At 43.6% G+C, this 16,850-nt stretch overlaps 2 protein-coding genes across 2 annotated transcripts; both read left to right on the top strand.

Moving 5' to 3' along the window:
• The first annotated feature begins 160 nt into the window (after positions 1 to 160).
• LOC103362850 (growth arrest-specific protein 8-like) lies at positions 161 to 3,340 on the top strand. The gene is made up of 9 exons (XM_008289358.1): positions 161 to 175; positions 342 to 542; positions 646 to 700; positions 790 to 992; positions 1,360 to 1,515; positions 1,622 to 1,711; positions 1,820 to 2,029; positions 2,947 to 3,006; positions 3,138 to 3,340. Exons 1-9 carry the CDS (start codon positions 161 to 163, stop codon positions 3,219 to 3,221), a joined length of 1,074 nt encoding a protein of 357 aa, XP_008287580.1. The 3' UTR covers positions 3,222 to 3,340.
• Positions 3,341 to 5,678: 2,338 nt separating this feature from the next.
• Positions 5,679 to 16,380, top strand: atxn1l (ataxin 1-like). The gene is made up of 3 exons (XM_008289350.1): positions 5,679 to 5,785; positions 7,294 to 8,478; positions 10,147 to 16,380. Exons 2-3 carry the CDS (start codon positions 7,417 to 7,419, stop codon positions 11,590 to 11,592), a joined length of 2,508 nt encoding a protein of 835 aa, XP_008287572.1. The 5' UTR covers positions 5,679 to 5,785; positions 7,294 to 7,416; the 3' UTR covers positions 11,593 to 16,380.
• The last annotated feature ends 470 nt before the right edge of the window (positions 16,381 to 16,850 follow it).

The raw sequence follows: 16,850 nt of genomic DNA, 5'->3' as shown, positions 1-16,850 counted from the left end.
GAGTTTGTCACCTTGTTGACTTCCCTGCTGCCTCGTACTCTTAGTGAAAATGAGTTTATTTGCGTCTAAAATAGGACATAATGAGTAATGTTTCTGATACTAGAGGGCTTAGCTGCCAGTGGCTGTTGTTAAGTTCAGTGTACAATGATTGTACAGATAAATGTTCTTTGCTCAGGTGAGGATTTAAAGGCAACTTAAAGCTCCATTAAGGCCGGAGATGGTGTATTTATGATAGATGTCACCCTCTGCAGAACTCTGTGACTGCTTAAGCAAGCAAAAATGATCTATGGCCAGATGTAATAGCTGAATACACTTGCACATTTCTATATTTTTCCCTCCAGGTGTACAAGCAGAAGATGAAGCACCTCCTGTGTGAACACCAGAACACGATCTCTGAGCTGAAAGCAGGTGTTTTAGTCTCCACCGAGATGATGCAGACGGAGCAGGAACAATTAGAGACGGAGCTTTGGAGGAAAAGGAAGGCCATCATGGTCGACATGCAGGAGCTCGACAATGACAGCCTTGTCAGGGAGCTTGAACTGGTTTGTAGTACACAAGCGTATGCTCATGTTTCTCTTTAGCCTCATATATTTCAACAAGTAAACATCAATAATACAAACACCCGCTTGGCCATTATCTCAACAGAAACATGATGAAGAAATGACAACAACCAGGAACAAGTGGGAAGAACAATACACGGGTAAATAACTCTCATTTTGAGTTGAATTCAACAACTCATGCTGTAAAAACCTAAACAAGAACCATCATTTTGTGTCACTGTTTGGGTAGAAATTACAGCCAAGCATGAGGAAAAGATGCTGCTGGTGCGACAGGAGCTGGAAGAGATGAGGAAAACTGCAGTGAGGAAGACGGAGCAGAAGTGGGACAACCACGTCACCGCTCTGAAGGAGGATCAGAACCAATTTTTCAATGCTGCTACACCGATTGTTGATCAAGTGCATCGGGATACAAATAAACTCTTTGAAGTCAAGGTATGAGTGCAGACACATTCAGCATCCTCGTTGAACTGACAGCGTTCAAGTTGTCGGCCTCCAGCTCATTACTGTCGATTGTTTGATTTTTTTCACTGTCAATCGATGAAATGTTTGATCTTCAAAATGATGAAAATGGACATCGCAGTTTTCCTAAGAATTCACTGATGTCTTTGAATTTCTTGTTTTTATTGATAGTGATTTGGATCTCCTGTTCAAAATACCACAAAACATAGAAAAGCCTTCAGATTTGAGATTTGGAGAACTTGTTGTCATATTTCTGTTGCTTAGCTATTCGGCGCAGAATTAGCTTTGATCCAGAGTGTTGTGTTTTGTTTTTTTTTTTCTCGTGGTGTGTTTCTTCAAGGGAGAAATGTCCAGCTTGATGAGGACATGGAAGTTGATGGAAAAGGACCTGGAGCTTATTTTACTGGACAACACGCGGCTCGCTAAGCTTATTTCAAAACTTGAGGAGGAAAACACTAAAATGGAGAAGAAAGTGAAATTCTACTTGCCAAAAAAGGTTACGTTGCTGCCCCTGTTTGTGATTTATTTTAAAGTTTATTGTTGCACCTGGAAGATTTACTGCATCCTGTGTATCATGTGTTGTGTTCCGTTGTTTTTGACAGGATCCCAGTCATCCCAATGAAAAAATCAGAAAGAAGGAACTGGAAAATTTGAGATGGGAACACGAGGTTCTGGGAGAGAAATTCACGAAGGTAAAAGCTAAGGCTGAGCCACACAGTGTCACGATGCTCAAATGTTGGCTGTTGTTGTTTCTGTTGTTGTGGGTATTTATGTGAATGTTTTTGTGCTCCTGTGCACAGCTTCAGCTGGAAAGGGACGAACTGCACAAGACGTTTCCTCAGAGGATTCAGAAGCTGCAGCATAAAGCAGATCAGGCGACCGTGCTGATGGAGGAGAAGCTGCAAGCCCTGACAGACAGCGTGGAAAACATGGAGGCTCAGCTCAGCTCGGTGCTTTCAGCCTCTAACGTGGACCAAACGGCCCTCAGCGGGATCATAAACAAAGTTGAGGTACAGTTGCCTTATCCAGCTCATGTTTCCTCTTCTGTAGTCATTTAAACCTTCAACTTCAAATTTATTATTTGTTCCCGAGGGGCGATTTGTTATGCAGCAGCGTACACAAACGATCACAATAAGCAAACAATGAAAACAGTAAAAAACACAGATTAAAGGAAATATATATTTTTTAAAAGTAAAGAAACACAAGAAAACCAGTTAAAAAATTACACAAAACATCAAACAGACATGAGCAGTGATCTTGGTCATTCATTCAGTCAGGTGTAAACAGTCAGCAGCAGCAGCAGCAGCAGCAGCAAGGCAGAATGAAGTAAAACAGGTTAAAGTGCAGCACAGTGTATGATAGAGTGCAGCAGCAATAACAGTGCATTACCTCCTCCTCTTCTCAGTGTTTATAGCTGGGATGGAGGTAGCCACAAAAGAGAACTTGCACCTCTTTTTTTTCTGGCCTGCCAGACGAAGGCCGGAGGGGAGCAACGTATACTCCGGATGAGTAGCATCCATAAGAATCAACTGAGCTTTCTTTTTGACTTGTGTATTAAAAATGTCTTCAAGACTATTAAAACCCACCCCAGCTACTTTAGAGGCTGCTTTTACTGTCCTCACGAGGGAGTTCCTATCCTTGTTGCCAAGGATAAGAAAAATGATCGACTGGATGAAGGAACAGTAGAAGAGCTTCATCAGGGTCCTGTCAGCCTGAAACTTGGCGAGCTTTCTCAGGCTAAATAATCGCTGCTGACCTTTTTTAACCAGCATTTCACAATCAAACTTCAGTTTACTGTCGATCACAGCACCCAGATATTTATCATCTTAATCAGTGATTTACTTTTTTTTCATAAGTAAATATCGTAAGCTGTCGTGTGTGTTTTATTCATGTTCAAAGACGTAAAAGAAACTGTCGTTGCTTGTAGGAAACTCTTATGTCCAGAAATACTGCCATCAAGGACTTACAGCACAAGAAAAATCTGAAGGTTAGTCGTTTGTTTACTTCAGGAAAACCCTGCCACACACACGTGTTTGTCAGCGATTGTATGAAACCAAGATGGTCAGTGTGTTTTTGTGGTGTTGTTCATACTTAAGTGAACAAATGTGTATCCTGCAGGCTCACAGGGATTTGCTGCTGACCACTGAAGCCAAGCAAAAGCCTCTCTGTGTTCCTGTGGAGGTGCTGCGTGTAAATCCATGAGAGCAGTCTTCTAGGAAAAGCAAGTCTGCAGCGGGATCTGTGTCTTGGGTGTACCCAAAATGAGAAGCATTAAATCTAAAGATATTTAAACATTTCATTCTTTTATTTACCTTTGATTCAAAAGTTGGTGTTCAGCAATAAAGAAGTATTAACATGACTTATTGTTTTCTGCTCATATTTATAACTACAAGAAACCAGTAGTTATGGGACGTCCTACTAAAATGTATGTCGTGCTTTTTATGCCCACCTCTTTACACATTTTTAATGGTATCTGAGCATCCTGTTATTCATCTTTTTTACCTCCACTTCTCCGCTCCTTCGTCTAAGTTTGCATTTACCTGAACATGAATATGTCCACAACCTGCATGAGGGTGACGACCTCTGTGACCTTTTGTGATGTTTCTGTTGCATAACAGCCATGACATTCTGCTTGCAGCTCTGTGAGGTTGTACATTTTCTTCATACATCGATGGCGCTACGGTACTTTTAAATGCATAACATCTTTATGTTAAGTAATATACAGTTTACTTATCATGGCCACCATCTTTGTTTTGTATGTTAGCACATTTAAGCCTCATATATTTATTTTCTTTGAAGACTCTGGCTATAAAAATCTATCTTGACTACTTTGGCTTTCCACTTTTTCTTGATATTGATTGTCTTTTTAAGGAAAGTTAGTGTGGGAGGTTTAAAGGGGGCTGCAAGGTGGTTTGGTGGTTAGGACTGTCGCCTCGCAGCTAGAAGGTTCGCGTCCTGGTGAGGACATCCAGGATCTTTCTGTGTGTTTCCGTGTTCTCTCTGGATTCTCTGGCTTCCTCCCACACAGTCCAAAAACATGTTGAGGTTAATTGGTGATTCTAAATTGTCCGTAGGTGTGAATGTGAGTGTGCTTGGTTGTCTGTCTCTAAGTGTAGCCCTGTGATAGACTGGTTACCTGTCCAGGTGAACCTGCCTTCACCCTGAGTCAGCTGGGATAGACTCCAGCCCCCCATGACCCTAGTGAGGATTAAGCGGTGTATAGATGATGGATGGATGGTTTAAAAGGGAAATCAGTTTTGCTGGAACAACTCGCAGACATCTGAAACATGAAAAGGAGCGCTACAGTGTTTTTCTTTTAATCATCTCAAAACAGTATATAAATGTTAACATTCAATAAATGGTTTGTAAATTAACTATTTGTACACATTTATACGGGAACATGTAAGTGTTTATTATTGTGTGTGACAGCAATTTGGACTTTTTATATTTTGCAATGATAATTGTTATTATGGTTTCACTCGTGGTTTATAGACAAACACTGATAGAAATGTTAATGCTGATAACTACATCCATACATCAAAACACTACATGCTAATAAGTTCTCATATTGTGTCCCTTTATAGCAAATTAATGACACATGTCCCCAGAATGTGTCTTTCAATTGTTCCACTGGAAAATGGTTTATTTTACCATGACTGTATAACACCTGTGTCAGCATCTGCAGCTTTAAATGCACCTGAGCTTGTCTCCACCCCCTTCAGGAAGAAGACTCTCTTTTTGTCAGCGTGGAGCCAATCAGTTGACTGTCAGCACTTTATAGCACTTGTAGCTTTCTCTCCACACAATCATTCGACAGATGACACGAGCTCACAGCACATCTGTTGTCATTAAATCTTGTGTGACGAGTTTGTCAGACGATGCTGCGGTTATAAAGTCAACAGTTTAGCAATGCAGAGCTGTGGGTTGGGAAGCATCTCTGTGGTGGCTGCTGGTTAACCTGATGTGTTAATGAGGTGTGTTTCGGTCACTGGTCCATAATCATTCCAACAACAACAACAACAACAACAAAAACATGTAAAAAAAACAAACAAACCAAAATACCAAAAAAAAACAAAAAACAGCTTTATTAAAAAATCAGCTATGTTAAAATGCAGTATGAGGAGCACAGAGGGCAAAAAGAAACAAAGAGTTGTGAACACCAGCTGACTTTAGGTTGTACTGAAGCACAACAGGTGACATAAAACACAGTTACCCACACAGTCATCGTTTAACAGTAAACTTTCCACCAAGCAGTTGACACAAATTTTTAGCTGGATGACCGATTTCCTTGTTTCTACACAGAAGGCTTGTAAAGCTAAGAGGATATCACATTTTCACAGCTTGTATTTTACACTTCCATGTTTTTTTAAAAGTATACAATGGGCATTTTTTGACCATATGGAACCTTAACTGCTCTATTTTGGGACCTTTTACACGAAAAACCTCCGCGTGAGAATAAACTATTATTAAATCTATATAACAACTGTGCAGTGGGTGGGAAGTACCCGATGACATCCAGCAGAAATACTCGAGTAAACCTCCTAGTTACACTTCAGTAGAGTACTTGAGCAAACGCGCCTGGTTCCTGATCCCGCTGTACGCGCGCGCATGGAAAAACAGGAAATTGAATAAACGCGGTGACGTCATTGGTGAGCGCCTCTGCTGGCCTTCGAGATGGGCTTGACTCCTTAGCCTTGATTTCTTCAATTGTCCCTCCGCATATCAACTTTTATTAAAGAAACGCCCGTTCGCGATGACATTTGGAGGTACGTTCACAGACCGAGACGAAGCGGAGGCATGAATGAGAGGCTTTCTGCGCGCTGCCATGTTAGTTGTGAGCAGATGTGAGTCGTGCAGGACTGAAGTCAGTTCATGTAGCTACATGTAGCTGTGTTAGCCGTGGAGCTAACTAGCCTGAACCTCTGGGCTGCTGCCCACTGATAAATTACAGCGATAACCAGATGGCTTTAATGTAACATTAGCTACAGTCTTAACCCGACTTCTACGTTTAGTGTCGGTGTCCGAGGTGTCACACTGTCACTCCTTTGTCTTGACTCCAAGTAGCTAGCTAACTTTAGCCAAGTCAGCCAGCAGCTAACGGTAAACATAGTTACTCTGAAGTGCAGCGGTAACAGGAAGAAAACTCTGACATGTAGCTTCATTTGTGCAGCAGATGTTTCTGTCTGCTGCTGTTTAGCGTTTTGTCTCAGGATGCATGTCTTCACAGTTTTTAGAGCAGATATGCTGAGAGAACCAGGAACCGTCCCACAGAGCAGCAGTAAAGAGGAATGAGCACTTCAGCTTGAATTCACGACAGTTGAGCTCATCTGCTTCCTTGAAGTTGTGCGAAAAGCGCACTTAGGCTAGCTAAAGCTTTATCTGTTTGTCTCAGTGGACTCAGGCTGGGTTTGAGTATTTCAATCAGTCTAAACTTCAAAGCATCTTCACCATCAATCTAAACACCTTCCTTGTGTATGTGAAGTGACCATAACTCCGTGTTTCTTCTTAATAACCGCATTTATTCCTGTTATGAGAATCTGCATAATTTGCACCTAACGTCTGGGTTATTTTAAACACACTCTTGTGCACATATCTGTAGCTGTACACAGAAATGAAACTCTGCATTTCATTCTGGAACCTGTTGCCTTTGTTTAAATGCATGCATGTTTTTTTGTGTGTGTGCAGGAAAGAAAGATACTGATGAAAAGTTCTTGACTTGATGTAGTTTGAGTGAAAGTTAGACCAAACTGAGAGCATCTATAGAACAGAGACTCCTACTCTTGCTAAGAACTGTGCTATAATGCTGCTCTGGCATTGCATATCGATTATGTAGTGCAGCATAACAAGTTTTTAAAAAGCAGCAGCGAGTCACACTTCCTCATTAATACTGTTTAATGTGGTGTTTTTTTTAGTTTCACATTTTTTTTGGACATTTGTAAAGAAATGATGGGTAAATATTTCTGGGCAGAACATCACAGTTATATCTCAAGAGGAAGAGAGGTTCATTTTGGGACAGTCTGATGGCTAATTTTTGCTGCTGTAAAAAAACTTTGTCGAAGAGACCATTGACAACAGCGTTCTGTCAGCTTAAGTGCTTTCTGTCCATGGTTCTGGGTAGCTTAAGCACGCAATGCCGGACCACTCTGTAGCATTGAATGGTCTGGCTGCACCTCATTGTCATTCTGAAATTTTGTTTTCATCTGACATGCATATTAATAGTTTAGCCAGTGATGTGATGAGGCCGTATGTCTTTCTGTTTGCTTCTTTTTTTCAGGTGAATTGGCAGATGAGGTCAGCCAGGTGATTTCAGAACTGGTTCCTGTGCGGGCTGACCGGCTTGCAAGTTTCAGTTCCTGTGCAGTACAGTAAAGCAGAGTGCTTTGGTCAGAGGATTGCAATGAAACCAGCTCAGGAGCGCAACCAGGAGTGCCTGCCTCCAAAGAAGAGGGACCTTCCAATTAGTAACAGCAGTGGAGCTGGAGGGACAGCGGGAAGTGGGGCCGCAGCAGGAGGTGGGGGGATTGCTGGTGGCAGTGCTGGTGGCTGTGTTGGAGAAGATGAAGTGGTTTCCATCCAGAACTCTGCACCCAACAGTGACACTCAGGGAGGAGCCCCATCTGGAGAGTGGCTGCGAGCTCAACCAGGGCTTCACTATGGAGTGGAAAATTCAGACGGCATACCAGCAGTGCCCGTTGACCAGTACAGTATGCTCTACAAAGTGGCCCTTCCATCTGTTACCTACGCACCTACCAGTCTTCACCCAGTGTTAAGCCACATCTCTCCAGCCTACACGGTTCACTCTCCTCTCCTGCAGCATCCAGGCCTTCCCTATCCTCCTCTTGGTTATGCACAGATCCCTCATTCCTCTCTCCAGTTTGTTAGCTCCCCTTATGCAGCGGTACCGTACGCTCTACCCCCTGGCTTTGTCCCGGGATCATTAATCTCTCCCTCAGGCACCATCCCTCAGCCTCATGCTGTGTCCCACCTGGTTCCCTATCCATCTGTCATACAGGAGGGCGTTGTCTCCCCTCCTCCCCAGGCCCAGGTAGCTGCTCATACCTTTGCCAAAGTTGCAGCCTCAAGTGGTGTCCCGCTGATGCTGCCTTCAGAGCAAGCTGCCCAGCAGCACCTTGGTACTGTTGGAGTCCTGCCTGCAGCAGAGCTCAGCTCTCGAGGGATGCCAGTCTTCTACCATCCTCAGGGTGCCAGGGCCACTGCCACCAGAGACTGTCACAGTTCCCAGCAGGAGAACGAACCAGAGATGAATGGAGGGGATAAAGAGCAGGGAGCCAGAGAGGTTGTACCAGAATCTGCCTACACTGCCAGAAATACACGTCTGCCGCAGGTAGCATCCATCTCTGCAGCACAGGAACATAGCCAAGACAAAGTCCTGCACAGCCGAAGGCTAGAAGAGAGAGGCTCACCTGGTCAGCGCAGCACTCCAGACAGCGACCTGGAGGTAAGACACACTGATGGCTTCCTGATTTTAATCTGTGTTATTGTAGCAATAAACTGGTGATATAAACATCCACGTTAATGCAAACCAGTGTTACGTGTAAGGGTGTTGGGAACATCTTTCATTAGCCACCTACGGCCCAGGTGGCAGCTAATATTTGATGTTTGTTCTCCCTTTTTATTCCTCTTGAGTCATGAAATGTGTCCAATGGACAGTGATGGGTAGATGAGGCCTCATGAAGCTTTGTGGCACATGACCCAACCTGTACTGATACTGTGTCAATACTGTCACTGTGTTGCTCAATACTGACACCTGCTGGATCGTATAAATCCTGACAGGCAACCTCATTGACAGGCTCCACTGACATACTGATTGATTGACCTAGTACAGGGGTGTCCAGTCCTGGTCCTCAAGGGCCACAGTCCTGCATGTTTTAGATGTGTCCCTCGTCCAACACACCGGATTCAAATGATCAGGATCGTTATCAGGCTTCTGCAGAGCTTGATGATGAGCTGATCATTTGAATCAACAGGGAAACATCTAAAACATGCAGGACCGTGGCCCTCGAGGACCAGGATTGGACACCCCTGACCTAGTATATACAGTCATATAATGTAAGGTATTTTATTTTATATTGTATTATTTTAGATCTTAATTTAGCTTAAAACATATTTGATAACTTTAAAATATGCAGTCAATAAATAATGTGAACATTTGGCATAACATGTGAAAATCAAAGTGGAAGTGTTGTGGATGTGAGGATGCTGATGTACTTGTCTTTGAGGCACGGATGGGATTTTTCTTTTATATATATACATTTTTATTCAAAAAATCAGTTGTTCCAATATCTTGGCATTAAGACTATTATGTTTTATTTTTTTAAATACAAGTTCTCCAGGAACAGGATTAAACAACAAGGTAATAAAAACCTTATTTGCCAAAAAAAGATCAAAATGGTCCCACACTGCGGGAACCTTTCTTTTTCTTTCGGGCACCATAAGGGCTTTGAATTGTGCTCAAAAGATCTGTGATTCAACTGGTACAAAGAAAATCATTTAAATGCATTCAAACACCACAAACCTGTCAGTCGGTCTGCTTTATGGTTACACGTCTACAGTATGTCTGATTCCTGTTTCTACAACTTCTCACCTCAGTGGGTAGAACTCAATAATGGGTTAATTTTAGACTCCACTTCCTTCCTTTATTGTGTGCGCTGTGGCTCTGTAGGTAATTGAGCAATCACTCACAGCCAAAAAGTGGCCACTTTGTGCCAATAGAGCGCCTTTTGTGGTCGCACGGAGACGCCGATTGAACCTATTTTGTGATGGCTTGCAGAGGAATTAAGCTTTTTGATTCTTTAATAAATAGATTAGTTTTAGAATCAGCATTACTCATTTAAATCGACAATTTCGCTGTCAAATTAGGAAGTCCCGGCAAATTCTGTCACGTCTCCCGTTCCTGATGTCGATATAAAAAAACCAAACAACAGTATTTTGTGCTTTCTGTTCGTAGTGCATACATCAGTGAAAAGTGTGAGAGAGAGTGAAGGTTTAAGAGATTCATGTTTTTACTGAGCCACGCAGATGTTTTGTGTTTGCATTCTGTCATTCAGGCTGCTCTGTAATTCAAAAGTTGTCAAGGTAACACTTGAATCCTTTCTTCGACCTCCAGGTGCAGCAGGTGGTTGGCCGTTTGGCTTCCTCTAGCCAAGGAGGAAGTGGAGTGCGGAAAGAAGTCTCCTTTGCTCCCTTGAACCTCTCTCAGGGCGGCCAGAGAGCCAGAGATGTCCACGGAGAGAGCAAAGGTGTCATTTCTGCCCGGACTGGGTACACGGCCCAGCCAGCGAGTTACAGTGATCACAGAGTGGCCGGTTTGCCGCAGCAGACGGGACAACCCGGCCATGCAGTCATGCTGGCCAACGGACAACCGGTTCTTATCCCGCTGGAGTATCACCCGCACCAAGCGCCACAGCAACACTACCCAGGACAGGCTAACGATGCCTCAGCCAGCCATGCTTCTGCCACCATGGCCTCCTCGAGCTCAAGCTTTAAAGCCTCTGATTCTTTAGCCAGAGTGTGCCTCCCCGAAAGGGCGGAGCCAACCACAGCTCAGCAGCAGCAGCTTCCCCTGCAGCCTCCGGTCCAGCCTACAGCAGAGATGACTCAGGCCTTAGCTTCAAGCCTCGCTCCTGCCTCGGCTCCCTGCAACCCGTCGCACTTCATGAAGGGGGCAATTATTCAGCTGGCAACTGGAGAGCTGAAGCGTGTGGAGGACTTGCAGACTCAGGATTTTGTGCGCAGTGCCGAGGTGAGCGGGGGGCTAAAGATCGACTCCAGCCTGGTGATGGACATCCGTCCCAGCCAGCAGAGACCAGGTCTAGTGTCGCTTCACTTTACTGTGGGAGAGCAGCAGAGCAAAGTGACCATAGATGTGCCCCCGGAGCACCCGTTTTTTGTATTTGGCCAGGGATGGTCGTCGTGCAGCCCTGAACGCACGGCACAGCTTTACGGCTTGGCCTGCCATCATCTACAGGTTGGAGACATGTGTGTGTCCATCACCCTGCAGCAGCAACTTCAGCCACAGCAGCAGAAACAACCGCAGCACCATCATTCACAGCAGCAACAACAACAGCAAAACCTGTCCAGGACTTTGAGTAAAACCAATGCGACTGGACCTGGTCACCAGCTCATGGGGCCTCCTGCTCCTCAGCAGTCACGGCCTCAGTCTCATTTCAGAATGGACCGCATCCACAGAGAAAGACAGAGGGATGGAGAGAAAGAGGTGGTGGATAAGGAGGAAGCCACACATCTGGGGGCTGTTGGGCACACCGAGTTGCCCATCCGACCCAGTAGGACCTCGGCAGAGCATCCAAGAAGCCAGAGCAGTTATCACTTGCACACAGAGGGCTCTGCTTTTGCAGAAGCAGGCATAGGAGCGATGCAGGCAGCACTAGGTGCCTCTCAGAGGCGGTGGTCCTCACCTGGCCTCCAAAGATACAGTATGAAGGGAGACGAAGGGCCACGCCCTCAGATAATCACCTCCGGCCACACAAGGCCTTCTTTCATCCCCCAGGAGGTCAAACTGTCCATTGAGGGGCGCTCTAATGCAGGGAAGTAGCATCACATCTGGTAGCAACTATAGAAGAGACTGCCACGAGTAAGAATGAGTCTGACAAGGAGAGAAAGAGGAAAAAAAAAAAAAGTGCGAATGTAGCCTCAGAATGTTTGAGATTTTGCACACCTGAAATATACAAAAATACAAGATTGATGTCTATCTGGTGAGAAGTTCTGGTTTGGTTTTCACTCAGCCAAAGGATACCAGGCTTTGGGTTCCCAGCCAGCTGAGGTCTGACAGGGACGGGAAGAGCTGAGTCGAAAGTATGTAGCTGATGAAATGCCTACCATAGTCCTTACACACTGCATTTCTCTTCCTCCCTCCCTCCTATTGTCTCCACTTCCTCATATAACCATACTAGGAGGTCACCATCACATTCACTCTCGCATTCTAGCTTCTTTTTGACCAAACAGTCTCTTTGGAAGACCACAGACTACAAAAAAATGTGTGTGTAGCACATTAAAGCTACCAACTCTGCAGGTTCTGATGTATTCAAAAGATCACAGCCAGTGATCTCGTATCTCCTCCACCTCTAAGATCCTGTTTCCCTCAAAAGCATTTACCCAAAAAAGAATGGAGTTGCTGACATCAGCAGCTCCCGTGGTGATGTTGGCACTGTTGACGCTGTCAGTGTACGTTACATTATGCCTCTCCAGCAGGAGTCTGAAAACCTTCGCCGTCAGCAGAGACGCTCTTCCCCCCCTGCAGTAGGTCGACCTGCAAAGATTGGGATCCTCTCTCAGGCCAAGTGTGGAATATCCCGCTTGTCTTACAATCAAGTTAGTGACAAATCAATCAGTTTGTCTGTTCAGCAATCACATTCATTACACGCCCTCTAGTTCAGGCTCAGGGGCCCTAACGTACGTGGGTGCATTTGCATAAACGGCGACGGTTGGAATCATGTCTTGTTCTCAGTGGTAACGGATGTCTTGCACTCCAGTGTCATCAGTGAGACTATCATGTAGAGTTTTTCATTTCCTCCCTGCTCGCTGTACCTCAGAGCTTTCCCGACCCGACAGTTTTAATGCAATTTTTAAACAGCGCCATTAATGGAGGAGGCACTGGCTGGATTTCACCAAAGCCGAGACATTTCCCCGCCACATCGCTGGCCGCACTGCCACACGAACCCCCCCAGAGCTCAGAGCGGGATGATCTTGTCGTTTGCCTTGTAGAGAACGTCTGTGTGTGAGTGAAGCAGCGACGAAGCGTTCTAAACTAGTCGTCGCTCACGTACCAAATTGAAGCAATAGTTGTTTTTCCAGCACGTGGCTTTACCGCCCTGTGCTCCCCGTGGGCCGTAGAGCATCTCTGAGGTGCTGCGATCTCACCCTCTCGCCCTGTTTTTGACCCAACTCTTAAGGTGATGCACTATTTTGGTGTTTTTTTTAATTTAATCGTTCTGCATGAAAGAAGCAAGCCATTGTAGATGAACTTCCTGTCGGTCTCCATCTCACTGATGATATTTAATCTCGTATGGATTTACTGAAGTGCATCTCCAACAGAGGCCTGACTCTAATTAAGTTGTGACCATTTATCAAGTTAGTTTGATCTTTTCACAGTATACAGTCTTTTGCTTTTGTACAGGGGTTTCCTTTATCCAGCGGATCTTAAGATTGTCTTGTGTTGCACATCGCAGAAGTCGCCCACAGATTTCACACTGACCTTGAAATAGGAATCACAGTACACTAGATGTGTTTTTTTCTCTTTTTTTTTTTTTAAATGAAGGGAATACGTTTGAAGTCGTCGGTGTTTTGTGGCGAAAGAAAAAAAAAAACTGACTCGCATTTCTAACTCTGTTTACAAATTAGCCAAGACGAATGCTGCAGTTTCTTCCTTCTCACGTATTTTTTTTCACCTTTTGTCACTGAAAAGAAAAAAAAATAAAAAGGGTGAAATTAAAAATAAGTGCAATTAGATCACACGTGAAATCATTCAGAGGTTAATCGGACGACATTCCTTATGCAGACATTCCCATCAGAAGTCACACGATACCAGATTTCTTTTTGTTTTTTTTGTTTTTCCTGCCGTGGACTTACCTCTGGCTAAACTTTGGATCGCTTTTGAATATTTGGTGCATTTTTCTGTTGTGTCTCCTCTGGCTGGATGTGCTCGGACAGGCACACCAGTCGGTCGTCTGATTGACGCGTCGGTCCTGTAAACCTCTGAACCACCATCAGGGACAGACGCTGTTGTGTTTGTCCCTGAAGGCGTCGCGGTTCATCGAGTACACAGCCTGACCTTCTGTGAGCAGGTAGAGAGGCCATGAGCCCGGACTGTCATCCTCCTCTCTCACAGCTTTAACGAACAGGTTCACATTTTTCAAAGCCTTTAAACAACTCTCCTGTGCACATGCAGAACAACAACGACTCTTCCTGTCCACGGCGGCTGTACAGAGATTCCTTCTTGATGCTTAAGAGATGCGCGACAAAATCCGCAGCGATGCATAATTCAGGAGACGCAACTAGACAATTCAGCTGTGCATCTCTCAGAGTTGTAGTTATTGTTAATTCATTAAACGGTTTGATCCTCCCCCTGCAGCTCAACATCAAAACACCGCAACCTCAGATTGTCGAAGCCTCATTTTAGCTTCAGCTCAAGTTTAAAATGTGGATTTTTGTTCCCCTTCGGAGGAATCTCTTTGGGGCCGGTGTGGACAGGAGAAACTCTGACACTTTAAACCTCTTTGCAGCCACCAGGACCCGTTGAAGCTGCTGCAAAATAGATTAGCATTGTGCATAAAGGTATAAATGTTTAAAGGGTCGCCACAAAGGGTTAGATCTGTAAGATTCTCCACAATTCAAGTCCTCGTTTAAAGGAAGTAGTCTGAAATTTGACGCAGGTGTGGTTGACAAATTGTAGAAAACGTAGTGATTTCTTGCATAAAGCATGGAGCTAATTATTCATATTCAAGTGGAGTATATCATATAAATCCAATCTAGTTTGAACCGATGTTGTATTTTAGCCACAACAAGCCCAATTTCAGAAACTAGAGGATGCCTAAACAAAGCCTCACACATTTGCACTTCATAGTTCTTCTAGTACAATCAACTCTGTTAAAATTATTGTGAGTAAATCCCATGAGAAGTTGTGGATGTTAAGAGGTCAGGAACTGTTTCGGTGTGCACGTGGATTTGTTGGTACTGTATGAAGTCAGGCTTGGAAAAATGTGAGCCTACAACACATCTTACCACCAGACCGTCAGCGTTTCGTTTTTCTTCTCCCACGCTGTAAGCAATATACATAACAGCTGACCACATTTCACGTAGTCTTGGCATGTTCTATGCAGTAAACTCAGTGTTGTACCCTCCGTTGTCTTAAGCGCAGCTCTCTGAAGCAGCAGGGCAGGTCGGCTGGTGCTGACGTCTGCTTGTAGGATTTGCTTTAAATTTCCCTTTTCATAGGAATTCAAAGCAGTATTTCTTTTTTGTTTGTTTGCTTTGCGCTCGGTGATCCGTATCTAAGTATAGCACAGCGCCGAGTGACAGATCAGGAAACTTTGGTTGTTTTCTTACGATGATGCCACACAGTCGAAGCCAAATCACTCGAGACGAGCAAATTGTGTTTGTCCATCTTTAGGTCAAGATGCACTCGATGGGATTGAAACGGTGCAAGCAGTGCCACCTGTGACTTTACCTCCTGTTGATTCTCACAGCGAGACCATCCCGTGCTGCGTTTTTGTTTTTTTGTTTTCCCCGTTCATGTCCTCTGCTTTGAGAAGCGTTTAGCAGGAAAAGTTTTACCAAGATGTCTGATCAGTTTTTATCCACATCACTGATAGTCTGTTGCTGTAAGTAATTGCACTAAATGCCCTCCTTTACAGTGTTTTTAAAAATGAAATCTGTTGGTAAATTGAAGCGTTTCGAAATGTAAAGCACACGAAATCATGGAGAAATCACAGGTTGTGTGTTTCTGTAGATAGATGTTTTTTTCTTTTTGTACAGATAGCTTTGATGATGCTTGTTGATAATGCCTTAAATTCCGCTTTGTACAATGTGTGAAACTGAGATAATGGAGTAATGCTTCTGGTGGACTCGGTGTTCCCTTTTCAGGCTGCACGAGGGCAGATCAGAGAACGTCAAGCCTCGACACTCACTGATATTCATATTTAGACGTCTCAGAGGGTGTCAGTGGATTCTCTTTGGGCTCCAGGACGGTTTAACAGTGAAATCTACAACTTCTTATTTGTTTACTGTTTTTTTTTTTTTTTACCCAGTTTTCTGTTCCGTTACATTTTTAATACATTCTTTATACTTAACATTTAATTCCTGTTTTTCTTTTTTTTTTCGATATATGGAAATAAATGGAAGCTCTCCTCTGCACTTTTTTTTTAAACCAGCGGACGGCGCTCCATCGATTCCACACATGACAAACAGATCTATTGGTTTCTATTGTTGTTGCACAAGATCTGTAGGTTGTTGTTTTAAAAAAATATCCCTAGAATTAATGGATTGTGTTTGGCATCTCCGTCAAAGAGTCTCCGGACGACAGAAGTTTGACTAAACGGAGACGGACAGGACGCACAAACCCGATAGCTTTTCCACTGTTGTGATGGTTTGTTCTGTTTCGTGACGTCGCTAGCGGGGACTTTTGCGTGAACTACTTCCCCCTTGATCCCGTATCGAAGGTGAATTGAGGACGGTTTCGGTGTTGCTGAATTAAATCAGGAGAATGGTTAAAAGTTTTAAAAAGAAGTCTGTGTATTTTCAGATTTGACATTGTACTTTTTATTTTTCGCACAAGGTGACACTGCTTTTCATGTGACGTGTAACTTATCTAAAAAAACAAAAACAAAAAACAGCATCTTTTTTTTTTTTAAATGCCTAAATCTGCAAAATATATGCAATTATGTAAATGTAACATTCAATCCTCAAGTATAATCCAGGTTGTATGAACTTTGTATAGTGAGTTTTAATATCGTATGGCCGTACCAATATGTATTGATCTTTATCAGAAGCCTTAGAGTTGTCGACCCAAAGTGCTCCCTTAGAATACCCTACACCTACCTGACTTTAACAAAGCATTAATATCTCTATTTTGTTGCATTTTTATTTGTACCCTTTTTGAATAAAATAGATTTGTACTGTATATTTGTACCTCTCTGTGAACTACTTAGGGCGGTTTTCTTTTTTTTTGTTTTTGTTTGTTTTGCTGTTTTAATTCTATGTACTTTAAGGACACAAAGATATTGTATTTTTATTGTTACAGCTAACTTGGAGACATTGCATTTATCATGTTTGTTAAGTAAACACAATATAATATAT

This window comes from Stegastes partitus, unplaced genomic scaffold (genome assembly GCF_000690725.1).
Source record: "Stegastes partitus isolate 25-593 unplaced genomic scaffold, Stegastes_partitus-1.0.2 Scaffold608, whole genome shotgun sequence".
Taxonomy (NCBI): domain Eukaryota; kingdom Metazoa; phylum Chordata; class Actinopteri; family Pomacentridae; genus Stegastes; species Stegastes partitus.
Note: the sequence above shows the minus strand (reverse complement) of the source record. Positions and strands in the feature narration are given on the sequence as shown.

Coding starts and splice junctions, on each gene's coding strand:
- LOC103362850 (XM_008289358.1), top strand. Junction 543..645: donor TTGTCAGGGAGCTTGAACTG/GTTTGTAGTACA, acceptor TTATCTCAACAG/AAACATGATGAAGAAATGAC. Junction 1,516..1,621: donor AATTCTACTTGCCAAAAAAG/GTTACGTTGCTG, acceptor TGTTTTTGACAG/GATCCCAGTCATCCCAATGA.
- atxn1l (XM_008289350.1), top strand. CDS start 7,417: ATGAAACCAGCTCAGGAGCGCAACCAGGAGTGCCTGCCTCCAAAGAAG. Junction 8,479..10,146: donor CTCCAGACAGCGACCTGGAG/GTAAGACACACT, acceptor TTCGACCTCCAG/GTGCAGCAGGTGGTTGGCCG.